This window comes from Dama dama, chromosome 4, assembly GCF_033118175.1.
Source record: "Dama dama isolate Ldn47 chromosome 4, ASM3311817v1, whole genome shotgun sequence".
Classification (NCBI taxonomy): Eukaryota; Metazoa; Chordata; class Mammalia; order Artiodactyla; family Cervidae; genus Dama; species Dama dama.
The window spans coordinates 64124686-64145049 of record NC_083684.1 but is presented as its reverse complement, the minus strand read 5'-3'; the positions used below and the strand labels follow the sequence as shown (position 1 = coordinate 64145049).

Genomic DNA, 20364 nt, shown 5'->3' with positions numbered 1-20364 from the left:
GAGGTGTCCTTCAATGTCTCGAAATGTTTTTCTGCTTTTGTCAAAATATCTCCTTGCAGTAAGTTAAGAAACATTCAAAACAAATAAAGCTACATTAACAATAGTTATAGGCTTAAAGAACATACTGAGTTGGAATCTAGTAGAGTCTGCTCTAGATAAGGAAGATAGAAGTGTTCCTATGCATTTCCTCCTGTAGTTTCTTTTTGTCATGTGTCTGTTTAACTGTGTCTCCTGTTTGTGGATTACAAGGAATGTCTGCAAAGTGTTTAATAAAGAATGAAATTAAAAACTCTTTGAACTGTCTAGAAATACAGGCAGGGCCATTGTCTGCTTTTATAGAATTAGGTGTTCTCATTATTGCAAAGTAAGCTAAAATGTGGATTATAACATGTCGTGTAACTTCACCTCGGAGAGGTGTTGCGCATATAAAAGAATAATTTGTATTGATCGAGACATGTAAGAAGGAAGAAGATGAAAGTTCAGGGCAATGAGGTATATGCATTTGCCATAAATATTTTTTATATTTTTGTATTCATCATTCCATTCATCATTCCTGATATCTTTTTATTAAAAATATATCTTATTTTTCTTTAGCAACCATGAACTGTCTTTTATATTAGCATTTTACAGATTGTTGAATATATTTATTATATTATATATTATAATATATATTTATATATATGTAAATATATACACACATGTATATTTATACAATTATATTTAAACAATATATTTATTATAATATAACATATTTATATATTTATTAATAGTGCAAACCTCTTTAAGTTTTCTGTAAGAAAAACATTCTGTAAGAGGAAGTTAGTGGTCAGTAATTTATGTTTTCAAATCTTATTTTATTTGGAAATGACCTAGCTATTTATTGAATTTTTATTATTTAGTTTAGTATAACTCTAGAAATTTAAGTTATCCCAATCCTAAAAGATTATTTTAGATTATAATAATAGATTATTTCTTTTAATAGAGTTTATCTAAAAGTTTTCATCTCATTTATATATATATATATTATATTTATATATATAATATATTTATATATATACTATATTTATACATATATAATATATTTATATATACATGGAGAGAGAAATGGTAACCCAATCCAGTGTTCATGCCTGGAGAATCCCAGGGACGGAGGAAGCTGGTGGGCTGCCATCTATGGGGTTGCAGAGAGTTGGACAGGACTGAAGCGACTTAGCAGCAGCAATATACATATATATGTATATATATATATATATATATATATATATATAAAGTTACCTTTTGGTTGACATATTTAGTTTACCTTAAACCTAGGCACAATAAAAGTATTATATAATGTTGATGACCTAAGACATGTTTTAATATGTTAGCAAACAATTATATTTAAATTATATTTATATTTAAATAAACATTACATTTTATTTCAGCCTCTTGATGAAAGTGAAAGAGGACGGTGAAAAAGTTGGCTTAAAGCTCAACATTCAGAAAACTAAGATCATGGCATGTGGTCCCATCACTTTATAGAAAATAGGTGGGGAAACAGTGGAAACAGTGTCAGACTTTATTTTGGGGGGCTCCAAAATCACTGCAGATGGTGATTGCAGCCATGAAATTAAAAGACGCTTACTCCCTGGAAGGAAACTTATGACCTACCTAGACAGCATATTAAAAAGCAGAGACATTACATTGCCAACAAAGGTCCGTGTAGTCAAGGCTATGCTTTGTCCAGTGGTCATGTATGGATGTGAGATTTGGACTCTGAAGAAAGCGAGCACCGAAGAATTGATGCTTTTGAACTGTGGTGCTGGAGAAGACTCTTGAGAGTCCCTTGGACTGCAAGGAGATCCAACCAGTCCATCCTAAAGGAGATCAGTCCTGGGTGTTCACTGGAAGGACTGACGCTGAAACTGAAACTCCAATTTTGGCCACCTCATGCGAAGAGTTGACTCATTGGAAAAGACCCTGATGCTGGGAGGGATTGAGGGCCAGAGGAGAAGGGGACGACAGAGGATGAGATGGCTGGATGGCATCACCGACTTCATGGACATGAGTTTGAATAAACTCAGGGAGTTGGTGATGGACAGGGAGGCCTGGTGTGCTGAGATTCATGGGGTTGCAAAGAGTTGGACACGACTGAGCGACTGAACTGAAGTAAACTGAAACATTATATTTAATATTGAATATTTTTCAGTTCACAGGAAACTGAATTTAAATAGAGCTCATTTAACTTTATATTATCTAAAAACATAGACATACATTGACACCCAGATAAATTTAGATAGACGGATAGAGATAGATTTCCGCTTGAAATTAAAAAAAAATTTTTTTTTTTTTTAGTTCTTCCAATTTGTTTATGACTGGAGTCCCAGATAGAGTGGGCTGTGTATCTCAAGGACATGATGAGAGTTAACTTCAGACTTTTTCCTAGGCCTGTTTTTGTTTCCCAGTCACAACTGAAGCTTCAAAAAAGTATTTTAACAAGTTAACCTTTTCATAAATGCATGTGTAAGAAGAACCAGTTTTGTAGTTTCAAAATAGATTTTAATTTAATCAGTTTTTTCTGGCTTCTAATGTACATCATGGCCATTCAGTGTCAAAAATGTCATTTTTCTTTCTTATAGTTACAGTATATCACTAATGATATATGCATGAGGGAATTGTTGTCACATTGGGTGTAAAGCCTTGGCTACAAAATTTTGACAAATAGTGAGACTGTTAAGCATATCTTGAGGTAAGATATTCCATTGAAATCTTTTATGAGACCCAATATGATTAGGATAAGGGAGAGAGAAAGTGAATCTCTCCCGGTCTAAAGGGTGTAGGGGTATGTTGAAAAAGCAATCTTGTAAATCAGTAATAATAATAGGCCAATTTTGAGGAATAGTAGTAGGTGATGGGATCCCTAGTAGCAATACACCCATAGGTTTCATAGATGCATTAACTTTTGTAAGGTCTGTTAGAGACGCCATTTGTTAGATTTCTTTTTTATAACAAAAATAGGAGAGTTTCAAGGAGAGCAAGATTCCTCAATATGTTTCGATTTTAATTGTATGTCTATAAGTTCTTTAGCAGCCTGTAATTTATCTTTCATAAGGGGCCATTGCTCTGTCCAAATAGGCTCATCATTTTTCCCAGTTATTTTAATAATTGTTTTGTTTGTTAAATGAGCATTGGCCCCTAGGAAAAATGTGGAATGTATATCTGAGTTTGCCATTGCATAAGTCATTCCTTACCTATTAGATTAAGTGGTGCATTTATCACATAAGGAGAAGGAAATGGCAACCCACTCCAATATTCTTGCCTGGAGAACCCCATGGATGGAGGAGCCTGTTGGGCTACAGTACATGGGGTGGCAAAGAGTCGGACACTACTGAGCGACTTCACTTCACTCACTTACCACATAAGGTCTTAATGTTGCAGGTTGGCCTTCTGGTCCCTCACAGGGGTATATTTGAACACTTTGATAGACTGCTTGCATTTTGGTTTGAGAAATTCCTGCAATTTGGCAACAGACTTTTTTGTAGAGGCCATGATTTGGGCCATAAGTGTTTGGAAATAATAGTAATATCAGATCCAGTGTCAAGGAGACCAGAAAAATTTTTACCATTAATTTTGAAATTTATAATTGGTCAGGCATATTCAGATACCAATAATGTCCATAAGGATTGTTTTTTGTCTGTATGGTTGAATCTGCCTGTCCATATATCATTAGAGGTGTTAATAGAAATGTGTTGCTAACAAAGGTCCATGTAGTCAAGGCTATGCTTTTTCCCGTGGTCATGTATGGAGGTGAGAGTAGGACTGTGAAGAAAGCTAAGTGCCGAAAAATTGAAGGTTTTGAGCTGTGATGTTGGAGAAGACTCTTGAGAGTCCTTTGGACTACAGGGAGATCCAACCAGTCCATCCTGAAAGAGATAGGTCCTGGGTGTTCATTGGAGAGACTGATGCTGAAGCTGAAACTCCAATAGTTTGGCCACCTCATGTGAAGAGTTGACTCATTGGAAAAGACCCTGATGCAGGGAGGGATTAGGAGCAGGAGGAGAAGGGGATGACAGAGGATGAGATGGTTGGATGGCATCACCGACTCGATGGGCATGAGTTTGAGTGAACTCCGGGAGTTTGTGATCGACAGGGAGGCCTGGAGTGCTGCGATACTTGGGGTCGCAAAAAGTTGGACACGACTGACCAACTTAACTAACTAGCTAAGGCAAAAAAGTAATTGAGCAATCTTGTCCCCCTTTTAGAATTGTCATAGAATCTGAGATGACATCATGAATTGAACTTCTCCTTTAAACCTGAATTAATTATTCCAGGGTGGACATCAATTCCTTTACAATCAAACTAGATCAGCTGAGTAAAAGACCGAAGGTTTGTGGGGGTGGGGGCCCAAAAAGCCTGATAGATATTCAAGAATAGACTGCTTGAGGGTAAAGGAGAAAATCATTTAGGGCTGATATATTGATGGCAACACTGCCGGATGTTGAGGGTTTGAGGGAAAAGATGGAATTTGCCCCTGGTTTTTGTTGAAGGGGACCTAAGGGGTCCCCTGCTTGGTGTTTCCTGGAATAGTCCTTCCTTCAATATCAAATTTAGATTTACAATCTTTGGCCCAATGCATTCCTCTATGGCAGTGAGGGCAAATTCTTGGAGGTTTGTTTATTAACCCTCTTAGGGCAGTCCCTTTTTAAATGGTTTTTATCTCTACATGTAAAGCATCCTTCATTTTCCTCTCTAAAGACAGCAGCCGTTGTCTCAGCTAGCATTTGCATCTTCTGAATTTCTGATCCTAGATTGAGACAAGCCTTCATATATAATAGTCCCAGTCTCGTGAATTGGAGTGATAGCTCTTTGACATTCCTGATTTGCATTCTCATAAACAAGTCATTTCTCTAGCTGTTTTTTGACTTCTTCTCCAATTACAGTATGGGAAATAGCAGTTTCTAATCTAGCTAAAATATCAGCATAATTTTCATTAGGTTTTTGTAAAATTTTGGTGTAGCTACCTGTAGGCTCTCCGTGAGGAGTAATTCGACCCCAAGTTTCAAGGGCCACTGTCTTTAATTGTTCATGCAACAAGGAAGGGCATTGTATTTGAGCTTCTATGACATCAAGTTTTCTGGTATCAGTTAACATTTCAAAAGTCATTTGGTTTTGGGAGTGCCAGCTTGGGCATTCTTGTTAGCATGATCTCTGGCTATATCATGAAACCACATTGTCCATTGAAGATATTCTCCTGGTTTAAGGAGAGCTGTTACTAGAATTCGCCAATCATAGGGAATAAAGTTTCCAATAGAAGATGCCACAGCATTTAGAAGCTCTTTAGTAAAAGGTGAATGTGGGCCATACACAGTTACAGCCTTTTTCATTTGTATCCTGTAAAAATAAACAAATATCTTAATATTGAGGTATTATGTGCCCTTGAGCATCAGGATTTCTTAAAACTGGAAAGGCGGAGAAACCATCAGGTTCAGAGACTTGTGATAGCAAAGCCAGTAATTCAGAGAGCTTCTGTCATGGAGGAAAGTGTGTACATACCGATTTTTTTGCAAATATGAGTCTGTACTAAGGACTTATCATTATTATCTAAAAAAGGATCACCAGTTTTGATGTCAAAAAGTGTCTCAGGAGACTCGTTGTTAGAATCACTAGGTTCTAGTGAAGGAGAGACTTTTGGATTTCTGCCTGCTGGCAGAGGAGGAGCATTTGGAGCAGCCGAGGCAGGTCTTGTAGGAAAATTCTATAATATCTTATGTTGTTCTAATTGGGCCTTTTGTAAAGTTTTATCATTTAATTTATATTCATATAATAAGTGTTCTGTCTGTTGTCGAATATTAGGAGAGCTAGAAGTTACCTTGAAATGGCAGAATTACAGCTTTAAAGAGAGCCCATAGGGGCCAGAAATCGATTGGAATATTTTTATCTGTTTTTGGTGGCTCATTCAACATTTTCTTTGACCCGGTGCCAAATTTCTAAATCAAAACTGTCTTTATCAGGGAACCAAGGATTACAATTAATCATTGATTAAAGGCAAGCCTCTATTTCTTGGTGTGAAACCAAAAGTCCCTGAGCTTTAAACAAATGGTGAAGTAAAGTAGAGAGATGATGGGGCTTTCCTGCCATTTGAAGTTAAGTAGAGAAATGAGGGAGCTTTGTCGCCATTTGTCCCATGTCTTAGTACTTACTGACCTCAATAGGCCCTGAGTCACTCCGTCTGAAATGCCACATATACCAGAGTCCCTGTTCTGGGTGCCACTTTTTGTGATCCTTTAATCGATATATATATAGAGAGAGAAAAAAGGCATGGGGACCTAAGCTCTGATGGAGCAAAGGTGCTTTAATGATCTTTTTGTGAGTATATGTAGACTGTTTTACAAGGAATTTCTTTCGACAATGATAAAGATCAAAAAAGTAAACGTACAGCAACTATTACCAAGGGAACAAAGAATTAACGATGGTCAAAAGGTCAAGAGACAATCCATATCTCAAGAAAGAGAGACAGAGGTGGATATCTGAAAGTGTTTTCCTTTGAAACCAGGACCAAGGGAAGGATGCTCACTTTTGTCACTCTGGATTAACAGTGTGCAGGTCTTAGCAACTGCATTTGAACAAAAATGTAATAAGAGACATCCAAAGCCTAAGAGAAGAAGTAACACAGTCACTACTATAGAGAAACGATACTTTATATAGAAAACCCTAATATCTTCACCAGAAAACTAACTAATGAATTCAGTACACACACTCACACACACAATGGAATATTCCTCACCCATTAAGAATAAAATTTTGCTGCTTCTAATATAGATGGACCTGGATATCATTCTGTTTAGTAAATTAAATCAGACAGAGAAAGACAAATACTGTATATTTTCACCTGACACATGCAATCTAAAACTACTACAAATGGATGAAAATAATGGAGTAGAAAAAGACTCTCACACATAGAGCATAAACAAGTCTTTACCAGTGCGGAGAGAAAGTGGGAAGGGGCAAGACAGAGTATAGATTCAGAAGTACACACTACTATGTATAAAATAAATAAACTACAAGGACATACTTTACAGCACAGGGAATATAGCCAATAGTTCATAATAGCTTAAAACAAAGTATAACCTATATATTGAACCACAATGTTGTACCTCTGCCACTACCATAATACTGTAAATCAACTATAATTCAATGAAAAATTTAACATAAAAGAAGAGTTCTACGTTGTGATATGTGGTTGTAATGGCAGTCATATTACAATATTTACATGTAACAAATTACCAAATCTTACACTTTAAATTTACACAATGTTATGTGTCAAATATATTTCAGTTTGAAAAATCTGCTGAAATATAGTTTTCTTTTGGCGTGTTTTTTATTGTACTTCACTTCAAGCTTCTCATTTCTACATGAAAATATTTTAATGTGCTAATCTCCCTGCAAGATTCTTTCTAATAAATACTGCCATCTCTCTTAATATTTAAATCAGTTCTAATGAGCTGGATGAAACTGGAGCCCATTATAGAGAGTGAAGTAAGCCAGAAAGAAAATCACCAATACAGTATACAAAGGCAGATATGTGGAATTTAGCAACATGGTGATGATAACTCTATATGCAAGACAGAAACAGAGACACAGGTGTATAAAACAGACTTTTGGACTCTGTGGGAGAAGGTGAGGGTGGGATGATCTGAGAGAATAGCATTCAAACATGTATATTATCAATTGTGAAACAGATTGCCAGTCCAGGTTTGATGCATGAGACAAGTGCTCAGGGCTGGTGCCCTAGGATGACCCCAGGAGGGAGGTGGGAGGGAGGTGGGAGTGGGGTTCAGGATGAGAAACACATGCAAATCCATGAGTGATTCATATTAATGTTAGGCAAAAACCACCACAATATTGTAAATTAATTAGTCTCCAACTAATATAAATAAAGGAAAAAGAAAGAAAAATTTTAACTATAAACTTTTAACTGGCTCCCAAACTCTTACCTGATTTTACCTTTGAGTGCTTACCAGGGTATTCTTTACTCTGTAAGGACATTAATTTCTTCAATTTTATTTCTGACTACTGTACACATTGATCCATTTTCATGTATACTTTAATCTATAATTCCATACCTACTTCATCTCTTGGAAAATTATTTGGTTAGACTAAAGAACATATTTGGACACTTCATAATATGCAGATTATTTCAAGGCCTGTTGTTTATTGCATAAACCTGAACTCCTTTTCTACAAGAAAACTTCACTGATATATTCATATTTCATGGCAATATATTTCAATTGGTCTTTATATTGAAGAAGATACTTGGCATGTCCTGTATAAGATTATCTTGAGATTCAAAATTTAATTAGGATTCTGAGGGTGAATAAATGAACTGGCAATTGATCATCATAGAAATAAATTCACACTTTTCTGATAATAGTTGAGGACTTTGCATTTCGTATCCAGGCCAAATAGAGCCTGTGTACACTGGAGTTATGGCTCATGAGCAGAAAGGGGCTGACAGCCTGGAAGCACGCTGCTGTGATTATACTCATGTCCACAAGGAACCAGTTGGATTGATCAAAAAGAGCCAAAAGAACTTGACAGATGGAGGAAAGAATATAAAAGCAGACAAAGGTGCTCCCGAGGAGAAGGATGAATTTAGTAGCTCTGGACTCAGGGGAGGACCTGGAGGAGGCGTCAGTCCTACGAATGTGCTGGACCCGCTGCTTATGTCTGTACAGGATGAGAACCATGGAGCTGCCGGCCCAAAGCATGAGCCCAAACATAAAACTTGAGGGAATAATAGCAATACTGCAGACAAGGTGTCTCTAGTTTTGTCAGTAACAATAGAAGAACAGTAGCCAAAATCTCTTTCCTCTGTGATGTTTTTGTCACTCCATTTGCCAGTCATATGGAAAGGAAAAATGACATTTACCAGCATTTGCAGGATCCAACACAGGAAAATAGAGAGAACCACGTACTTGGGAGCTGTTACTCTCAGCGCTGCCCACCTGGAGTTCCAGGGACTGATCGTGATCACCTGAAAGACACTCAAGAGGCAGATGCTACTGATGGACACTCCCCTCCCCACTCTGTGCAGAAAGAAGAGAAGTTTGCAGCCAGCATCTCCGTGGATATGCTTTGACGCAAAGACTGCCATTGTCTGGGGGACCCCTTTAGAGAGGAGGACCAGGGAGTTGGCCACAATCAGGTGCTTAAGGATCAAATCTGTGGACCGTAACCTGTAACCCAAGAAGTGAAGGATGATATAACTGCAAATGAGTGAGAAATTCCCCAGCATTCCAACCATGGTCTGTGTTAAGATGATCATGCCTATCATGAAAAAGCTGCTGGCCATCTTTTCAGTTCACAGTCACTGGTAATTTTGAGTTAGAATGTCCTTCATGGGAATATGAGGCATGGGTTACATGCATCATGTCAACGGAAATTCAATATTCTCCACTTAACAATAGTTCCCACTTGGAAATATTTGCTTGTGTTTCTGTTATCAGCAGCCTTTAAAGGATTTCATGTATAACATTTAAAGAGAACTAATATGTAAAATTAATCACTGAAAATACTCATGTAATCACTTCTTTATTCTTCACAAATTCATTAGGCAGGAATTGAAGGGAACTTAGTTATACAGAGGAGTGCAACCTACCCCCAGACAGGTTAATTACTTGTCAAACCTGCTTCTTAGTGCAGAGTGAGGACTGAATCCCATTGGGATACTCAAGACAGTGGTTTGAGGAACACCTCAGGTGCTTAACTGATTAAGACCCTGCCTTCCACCACAGAGGGTCCAAGTTCAATGCCTGGTCCAGGATCTAAGATCTCATGAACTTTGATGCACGGCCAAAAACAAGAAAGAGACTGCACTGATCACCAGCCATGCCAAACAGCCAGTTACTTGCAGGCATATAATAAACCAGATCTATATTGGATTTTGATTTCACAGCTTTTCTGTTTCTATCTGTGGTATCTTTTAATTTTCAATTAAAATGATTCCATATATTTGTAAAGCTTTATTCTATGGTACCATGTATTATGAATTAAGTCTTAGCATCTTAACACATGAACATCACTGCCGACATTAGAATACAGCAGAAGCCTGCCTCATGAGAAGGCAATGTCATGAAGATGAGAATGTCTCACTGTGCGGATGGCAACAGAAAGACTCTTTGGTTCCCTTGACAGAAACACACGTAAAATAACATGTATTACAGAAATGTTTGAATAATCATATGTAGGCAATAAACATTAGGGCATAAAACACTAGCATGTGATAAAACAGTTTAAGACAAAACAAATTATTATTGTCCATTCGTATGCTGAATCAGTACGTTATTGTCGGAGCCCAGTGATATATTAGCAATGAATTAATATTTTCAGTTGACATTAACATACAAGACAGAGAGGAAAATTTGGCACTTTTAAAGTGGATTCTCATGTCTCTCATAAACTGACATACTAGATTTGTTAGAATGTCAAAAAATTGGTTTTGGTGTCAGTTTGTGATGTGATCACTTACCCAGAATCTTGACCCGCCTTTCTCTCACAGACTGCTGCTCAGACGAAAGTACAACAAACATACCTTCCAGCTGCCAGGACACGGGCTCGGTGCGATGGTCATTATACCCAGTATGCATGTGGGAGGGAGGCAGCCAGATCCTGATAAATGGGTTTGAGACGCTGTGCTCCCCTCCCCTCCCGTCAAAACAGCAATTATCCTTTCACCTGCAGCAGCGATGGGAATGCAGGCTTGGGAGCTGAGAACATTTCTGGAAACTTTTCTCTCAGTTGTTAATTACTGGAAACAATTACAAGTTTCTAGTTAGCAGCCTTAGGAGACAACTGGCTGTACTTGACAGGCATTTTCTTTTCCATGATCCCTGAAGTGGATGGTCTCACGAGGAAGAAATGCTGAAATCACACACATTAGGGACTGACACAAAACATGTGCATCCCTCTGGATTCTTCACTTCCCTGAGATGAGTCTCTGCCCTAATACTAGTACTTTCCTCACCTTCAACCATTGAATGGAACCGTCAATGAAAGTATTGGTAAAGAAATGGAATGAGACAAAATACCTGGGAAGTATATTCAAAGAGACAAGAGGAAAAGGAGGAACATCATCAAGAACTCATTGATATAAGAACAACTCATATTAAGTTAGACTTATTGTCATAATTCAATGCCAGGTATTATGGAAATTTTGTAGGAAATATACTTTATTATTATTGAACCCTGTGATAGGAATTGGGTGCCAAACAAATAAATAGAAAAAAGTGTGATGGTTTGAAAACAGTTATGAATCAAAGCATGTAGATCTGATGGCTCAATTATTTTATCAAGTACTTAATTCAGGAGCATCCTGAAGAGGAAACAATATGCCACTAAAACCCAGTGCATCAGTGCAAAATTGAAAGAAAATCTGAAATGCAAGTAGGACGCTTCACAAAAAGCAAACACACTGACATCTTGATCATGTACTTCTAGCCTCCACAACTGTGAAAAACTGGGAAAACTATCTATGTTTAAACCTCCCAGGCTGTTGTATTTTATGAAGGCAAACATAAATGTAATAGAAACTGTAAGAGTCTGTCTGTTTGATCCTGGGACTCCAAGGGTGATCCTGCAATTTATGTCGGAGAAAGTGTTGCCTATGTTCTCTTCTAGAAGTTTTATGGTGTCATGTCTTCTATTTAACTCTTGGAGCCATGTTGAGTTTATTTTTATGTATGGTGTGAGGGCATGATTCGACTTCATGGATTTACATGAGGCTCTCCAGCTCCCGGAGAAGAGTGAGAAGAAATAACTCGAGAAAGAACAAAGTGATGGAGCCAAAGTAAAACAATGCCCAGCTGTGGATGTGACTGGAGATGGAAGTAAAGTCCAATGCTTCAAAGAACAGTATTGCATAGGAACCTGGAATGTTAGATCCATGAATCAAGGGACATTGGAAGTGGTCAAATAGGAGATGGGAGGAGTGAACATTGACATTTTAGGAATCAGTGAATTAAAATGGGCTGGAACGGGCGAATTTAATTCAGATGACCATTATATGTACTACTATGTGCAAGAATCCATTAGAAGAAATGGAGTAACCCTCATAGTTAGCAAAAGAGGCCAAAGTGCAGTCTTTGGGTGTAATCTCAAAAGTGACAGAATGATCTCTGTTCGTCTCCAAGGCAAAGCATGCAATATCACAGTAATCCAGGTCAATGCCCCAACCATCAATGCTGAGGAAGCTCAAGTTGAATGGTTCAATGAACACCTACAAGACCTTCTAGAACTAACACCAAAAAAGATGTCCTTTTTATCATAGGGGACTGGAATACAAGGGTAGGAAATCAAGAGGTACCTGGAGTAGCAGGCAACTTTGGCCTTGGGGTACAAAATGAAGCAGGGCAAAGGCTAACAGAGTTTCGTCAAGAGAACGCACTGGTCATAGCAAACACCCTCTTTCAACAACACAAGGGACAACTCTACACCAGATGGACATCAGCAGATGCTCAACACCAAAATCAGATTGATTATATTCTTTGCGGCCAAAGATGGAGAGGCTCTATACAGTCAGCAAAAACAAGACCAGGAGCTGACTGTGGCTCAGATCATGAACTTCTTATTGCCAAATTCAGACTGAAATTGAAGAAAGTAGGGAAAACCTCTAACCATTCAGGTATGACCTCAATCAAATCTGTTACAATTATACAGTGGAAGTGACAAACAGCTTCATGTGAATAGATCTGATAGACTGAGTGCCTGAAGAACTGTGGACAGAGGTAGGTGACATTGTAGAGGAGTCAGTGTTCAAGAACACCCCCAAGAAAAAGAAAGGCAAAAAAAAAAAAAATGGTTGTCTGAGGAGGCCTTACAATTAGCTGAGAAAAAAAGAGAAGAGAAATGAAGAGGAGAAAAGGAAAGTTATACCCATCTGAATGCAGGCTTCCAGGGAATAACAATGAGAGATAAAAAGCCTTCCTCAACTATCAATGCCAAGAAATAGAGGAAACCAATAGAATGAGAAAGTGTAGATATCTCTTCAATAAAATTGGAGATACCAAGGGAATATTTCATGCAGAGATGGGCACAGTAAAGGACAGAAATGGCATGGACCTAACAGAAGCAGAAGACATTAAGAAGAGGTGGCAAGAATACACAGAAGACTATACAGAAAAATCTCGTGACCCAGATAACCACGATGGTGTGATCACTCACACTCACCTAGAGCCAGACATCCTGGAGTCTGAAGTCAATGGGCCTGAAGAAGCATCAGGATCAAGGAAGCTAGTGGAGTTAAAGGAATTCCAGATGAGCTATTGAGATGGTAACAGGCAGGAAGGCCAGGGGCCCTCAAATGGAGGAAATAGGCTGCAAGTGCCAGACATTTTTATCTCTCTTAAGAGGCAGGAGGAAACATCCTGGTGATATTTTTTTCCTTCTCTATAAAAATTTAAAAGGCGGCTTCTCTTAAAATGCTGTGTGCCATGACACCTGGTTTCACCTGAAACTAACTATTCTCAAAACTTGAGTCAACCAACACATTTTTCTTATGGAAATGTTTGTCTTAAGCTATGTTAATGTACCCCAGACTCTGTCTTCAATCCGCCAAGTGGCTCAGAACCTGCTTGACAAACCAGTATGTTATACTCAGATATTGTTCCCCTAATCTATGTAAATGAAACTCTTTGTATGGTAATCTGCCCTTCTACAAGATTCAAGTCAATCCTTTTATGGCCTGGGATGAATTATCTGGTGCGAAGATTATCACAAAATGCAGTTTATGGATGAAGGGCCTGGTGCCATTCTGAGTTTTACAACATAATTTCATTTCATTAAAAGACTGCTAGTGACTATATAACATCCAGCTGAAGACTAGCAGGGAGGTACTCTTTCTGCCCCCTTCTGATGCCTGTGTCAGAAGCTTTCTCTATCTCCTTTATACTTTAATAAAACTTATTACACAAAAGCTCTGAGCGATCCAGCCTCATCTCTGGCCCTGGATTGAATTAATCTCCTCTGGAGGCCAAGAATCCTGGAGTCTTATCATTCAGCAACAACCTATCACTATTTCAAGTCCTAATAGATGATGCTGTGAACATGCAGCTCTCAATACGAAAGCAAATTTGGAAAACTCAGCAGTGGCCACAGGACTGGGAAAGGTCTGTTTTCATTCCAATCCCAAAGAAAGGCAATGCCAAAGAGTGTTCAAACTACCACACGATTGCACTCATCTCACAGGCTAGCAAAGTAATGATCAAAATTCTCAAAGCCAAGCTTCAACAGTATGTGAACCAAGAACTTCCAGCGGTACAAGCTGGACTTAGCAAAGGCAGAGGAGCCAGAGATCAAATTACCAACATCCACTGGATCATCAAAAGAGCAAGAGAGTTTTAGAAAAACATCTACTTATGCCTTATTGGCTACAACAAAGCCTTTGTGTGGATTACAATAAACTGTGGAATATTATTCAGGAGATAAGAGTACCAGACCACCTGACCTGCCTCCTGTGAAGTCTGCATGCAGGTAAAGAACTAATAGAACGGACATGGAGCCATGGACTTGTTCCAAATTGGGAAAGGAGTACGTCAAGACTGTATATTGTTGCTCTGCTTATTTAATTTATATGCAGAGTACATCATGCGAAATGCCAGGCTGGATGAAGCACAAGCTGGTATCAAGATTGCCAGGAGAAATGCCAGCAACTTCAGATATGCAGATGACACCACCCTTATGGCAGAAAGTGAAGAGTACCTACAGAACCTCCGGATGAATGTGAAAGACGAGAGTGAAAAAACTGGCTTAAAGCTCAAGATGTGAAACACAAAGATCATGGCATCTGGTCCCGCTATTTCATGTAAAATAGATGGAGAATCAATGGAAACAGTGACAGAATTTATTTCCTTGGTCTCCAAAATCACTGCAGGTGTTCATGCAGCCATGAAATTAAAAGATGCTTGCTGCTTTGAAGAAAAGTTATGATCAACTTAGATAGCATATTAAAAAGCAGAGATATTACTTTGCTGACAACGGTCCATCTAGTCAAGGCTATGGTTTTTCCTGTAGTGGTGGATGGATGTGAGAGTAGGACCACAAAAAAGCAGAGCACAGAAGAATTGATGCTTTTGAACTGTGGTGTTGGAGAGGACTCTTGAGAGTCCCTTGAACTACACAGAGATCAGACCAGTCAGTCCTAATGGAAATCAGTCCTGAATACTGACTGGAAGGCCTGAGGCTGAAGCTGAAGCACCAATAGTTTGGCCACTTGATGAAGAATGGACTCATTGGAAAGGACCCTGATGCCCCGAAGGACTGAAGGCAGGAGAAGGGGACGACAGGATGAGATGCTTGGATGGCATCACCGACTTGATGGACATGACTTTGAGCAAGCTCCGGCAGGTGGTGCTGGACAGGGAAGCCTGGCATGCTGCAGCTCGTGGGCCCACAAAGAGTTGGACATGACTGAGCAACTACTGAACTAATTACATTGGGCCCACTGATATTAGGGAAAATTCCCTATCTTGAATCAACTCACGAGTAAACTTAATGGACCTGAAAATTCCACTTGCCATGTAGTATAACATGACTACCCAGATGATGTCACATCCATGGGAGGAGAACTATTTATTAGTTATATCATTATCAATATGTTTTCAACACTATGAGCAATCGTTACCTCCTGTGATGGTTTCTTACGAGGAAGAAGCTAGTATAAGGGGATATGCCCTCACAAAATTTAGTGGTCTTATCTTTTGTCCAATTCCTTTTGACCCATGGATTGCACCAAGGCAGACCTCCCTGTCCATCACCAACTCCTGGAGCTTATTCAAACTGATGTCCATAGAGTGGTGATCAGTGGTGATGCCATCCAACCATCTTAACCTCTATTGTCCCATTCTCCTCCTGCCTTCAATCCTTCCCAGCATGACGGTCTTTTCAAATGAGTCAGTTCTTCTCATAAGGGCCCAAATATTGGGGTTTCAGCCAGCATCAGTTCTTCCAATGAATATTCAGGGTGGATTTGCTTTAGGATAGACTGGTTGGATCTCCTTGCAGTCTAAGGGAGTCTCAAGAGTTTTCTTCCACACCACAGCTCAAAAGCATCAATTCCTCAGTGCTCAGCTTCTTTACATCCAACTCTCAGATCCATACATGACTACTAGAAAAAGCATAGCCTTGACTAGATAGACCTTTGCAAAGTAATGTCTCTGCTTTTTAATATGCTGTCTATGTTGGTCATAACTTTATTTCCAAGGAGCAAGCGTCTCTTAATTTCATGGCTGCAATCACCAACTTCAGTGATATTGGAGTCCCACAAATAAAGTCTCTTACTGGTTCCATAAGTTATGATGAACCTAGGCAGCATAGTAAAAAGCAGAGACATTACTTTGCCAACAAAGGTCCATCTAGTCAAGGCTATGGTTTTTCCAGTAGTCATGTATGCATGTGAGAGTTGGACTATAAAGAAACCTGAGCACAGAAGAATGGATTCTTTTGAACTGTGGTGTTGGAGAAGACTCTTGACAGCCCCATGGCCTGCATGGAGATCCAACAAGTCCATCCTAAAGGAAATCAGTCCTGAATATTCATTGGAAGTACTGATGTTCAACCTGAGACTCCAATATTTTGGCCACCTGATGTGAAGAGCTGACTCCTTGGAAAAGACCCTGATGCTGGGAAAGATTGAAGGTGGGAGGATAAGGGGATGAGAGGATGAGACGTTGGATGGATGACATCACTGACTCAATGGACATGAGTTTGGAAAAACTCTGGGAGTTGGTGATGGACAGGGAGGCCCGGTGTACTGCAGTTCATGGGGTCACAAAGAGTCGGACACGAGTGAGCGACTGAACTGAACTAAACTGAATCAAAAACCTCCCAGAAAAGAATGCAGGACCTGAAGGTATTACATGTGATCCTATCAAACATTTTAGTAAATAACATCTATCCTTCTTAAACTATTCCCAAAAATTGAAGAGGAGGGAACACTCTTAAATGTTTTTTATCAGGCTATCTGTACACTGATATCAGTACTATAATGAGACATTACAGAAAATTACAGATCACTTTCTTGATGAATATGGTTGAGAAAATTTTCAAGAAAATATTAGCAGACAGAAGTCACTAATCTATAAAAGGTATCATAAATGATTGTCATGTAGGAATCTTCCAGAGATGCCAGGATGGTTAAAAAACCACAAATCAGTCCATGTGATGCACCACATTAAAAAAAGGAAGAGAAACACATGATTGTGTCAGTAGATGTAGAAAAAGCATTGACAAAGTCTAACACCGATTCATGGTACATACTCTCAGAAAAATGGGCATAGAGAAAATACATCTCAACATAATAAAGGCTATTTATGACAAATCCACAGAGGTGGATATCTGAAAGCTCTTTCCTCTAAAATCAGGCCCAAGAGAAGGATGCTCACTCTTGCCACTCTGGTTTAACAGTGTGGAGGTCCTAGCCACAGCATTTGGACAAAAGTATAATAAGAGACATCCAACACCTAAGAGAAGAAGTAACACTGTCACTACTATAGATAAACGATACTTTATACAGAAAACCCTAAAGTATCCACCAGAAAACTAACTAATGAATTCAGTATACACACACACACACACACACACACACACACACACATGCACACACACACAAACGCACACACACACACACACAATGGAATATTTCTCACCCCTTAAGAATAAAGTTTTGCTGCTTCTAACATAGATGGACCTGGATATCATTTTGTTTAGTGAATTAAGACAGACAGAGAAAGACAAATACTGTATATTATCACTTGACATATGCAATTTAAATCTAGTACAAATGGATGAAAATAATGATGTAGAAAAAGACTCTCACATATAGAGAATAAACTAGTGTTTACCATAGGGGAGAGAAAGTGGGAAGGGGCAAGACAGAGTAAAGATTCAGAAGTACACACTACTATGTAAAAACTAAATAAACTACAAGGACATACTTTACAGAACAGGGAATATAGCCAATAGCTCATAATAGCTTTAAACAAAATATAACCTATATATTGAACCACAATGTTGTACCTCTGCACTACTATAATACTGTAAATCAACTATAATTCAATGAAAAACTTAACATAAAAGAAGAGTTCTACGTTGTGATTTGTGGTTGTAATGGCAGTCATGTTACAATATTTACATGTAACAAATTACCAAATCTTACACTTGAAATTTACACAATGTTATGTGTCAAATATATTTCAGTTTGAAAAATCTGCTGAAATATCGTTTTCTTTCGATGTGTTTTTTATTGTACTTCACTTCAAGCTACTCATTTCTACATGAAAATATTTTAATGTGCTAATCTCCCTGCAAGACTCTTTCTAATAAATACTGCCATCTCTCTTAACCATGTTAACTATAAACTTGTAACTGGCTTCCAAACTCTTACCTGATTTTACCGTCGAGTGATAACCAAGGTATTCTTTACTCTGCGAGAACATGAATTTCTTCAGATTTATTTCTGACGACTGTACACACTGGTCCATTTTCTTGTATAATTTTATCTATAATTCTATACCTACTTCATTTCTGGGAAATTGTCTTGTTAGACTGAAAGTGACACATTTGAACACTTTATAATATGCACATCATTTCAAAACTTGTTGTTTATTGCATAAATCTGAACTCCATTTCTACAAGAAAATTTCATTGATATATTCATATTTCATGACAATATATTTTAATCGGTCTTTATATTGAAGAAGATGCTTGGCATGTCTGGTATAATAATATCTTGAGATACAAAATTTAAATTAGGATTCTGAGGGTGAATAAATGAACTGGCAATGGATCATTATATGAATAAATAAAATTCACACTTTTCTCATAATAGTAGAGGACTTTGCATTTCTTATCCAGGCCAAATAGAGCCTGTGTACACTGGAGTTATGGCTCATGAGCACAAAGGGGCTGACAGTTGGGAAGCACGCTGCTGTGATTATACTCATGTCCACAAGGAACTGGCTGGGCTGATCATAAAGAGCCAAAAGAACTTGAAAGATGGTGGAAAGAATATAAAAGTAGACAAAGGTGCTCCCAAGGAGATGGATGAATTTAGTAGCTCTGGATTTAGGGGAGGACCTGGAGGAGGCGTCAGTCCTGCGAATGTGCTGGACCTTCTGCTTGTGTCTGTACAGGATGAGAACTGTGGAGCAGCCGGCCCAGAGCGTGAGCCCCAAACATAAAACATCAGGGAATGACAACAATGCTGCATACAAGGCGTCGTCAGTTTTGTCAGTAACAATAGAAAAACAATAGCCAAAATATCTTTCCTCTGTGATGTTTTTATCACTCCATTTGCCAGTCATATTGAAAGGAAAAATGACATTTACCAGCATTTGCAGGATCCAACACAGGAAAATAGAGAGAACCACGTACTTGGGAGCTGTTACTTTCAATGCTGCCCACCTGGAGTTCCAGGGACTGATCATGATCACCTGAAAGACACTCAAGAGGCAGATGCTACTGATGGACACTCCCCTCCCCACTCTGTGCAGAAAGAAGAGAAGTTTGCAGCCAACATCACCATGAATATGCTTCGACGCAAAGACTGCCATTGTCTGGGGGACCCCTTTAGAGAGGAGGACCAAGGATTTGGCCACAATCAAGTTCTTAAAGATCAAATCTATGGACCTTAACCTGTAACCCATGAAATGAAGGATGATATAACTGCAAAGCAGTGAGAAATTCTCGAGGATTCCAACCACGGTCTGTGTTAAGATGATCATGCCTATCATGAAAAAGCTGCTGACCATCCTTTCATTTCACAGACAGTGGTACTTTTGAGTTAGAATGTCCTGCATGGGAATATGAGGCATGGGTTACATGCATCATGTCAACTGAAATCCAATATTCTCCACTTAACAATAGTTCCCACTTGGAAATATTTGCTTCTTGTGTTTCTGTTACCTGCAGCTTTTAAAGGATTTCATGTATAACATTTAAAGAGAACTAATATGTAAAATTAATCACTGAAGATACTCATGTGATCACGTTTTCATTCTTCACAAGTTTATCAGGCAGGAACTGAAGGGACCTTAGTTATACAGAGGAGTATAACCTACTCCCAGACTGGTTAAGTCTTTGTCAAACCTGCTTCTTAGTGCAGAGTGAGGACTGAATCCCATTGGGCTACTCGAGACAGTGGTTTGAGGAACCTCCCAGGTGCTTAACTGATTAAGACCCTGCCTTCCACCACAGAGGGTCCAAGTTCAATCCCTGGTCCAGGATCTAAGATCTCATGAACTTTGATGCTCGACCAAAAACAAAAACGAAAAAAAAGAGACTGCACTGATCACCAGCCATGCCAAACAGATAGTTAGTTGCAAGCATATAATA

At 38.6% G+C, this 20364-nt stretch overlaps 1 protein-coding gene and 1 pseudogene across 1 annotated transcript; both read right to left on the bottom strand.

The window, feature by feature from the left end:
• Window positions 1-8390: 8390 nt before the first annotated feature.
• Window positions 8391-9331, bottom strand: LOC133055155 (vomeronasal type-1 receptor 4-like; annotated as a pseudogene).
• Window positions 9332-18839: 9508 nt separating this feature from the next.
• LOC133055154 (vomeronasal type-1 receptor 4-like) lies at window positions 18840-19781 on the bottom strand. Its single transcript, XM_061140605.1, has one exon. It carries the CDS (start codon window positions 19779-19781, stop codon window positions 18840-18842), a length of 942 nt encoding a protein of 313 aa, XP_060996588.1.
• Window positions 19782-20364: the final 583 nt, after the last annotated feature.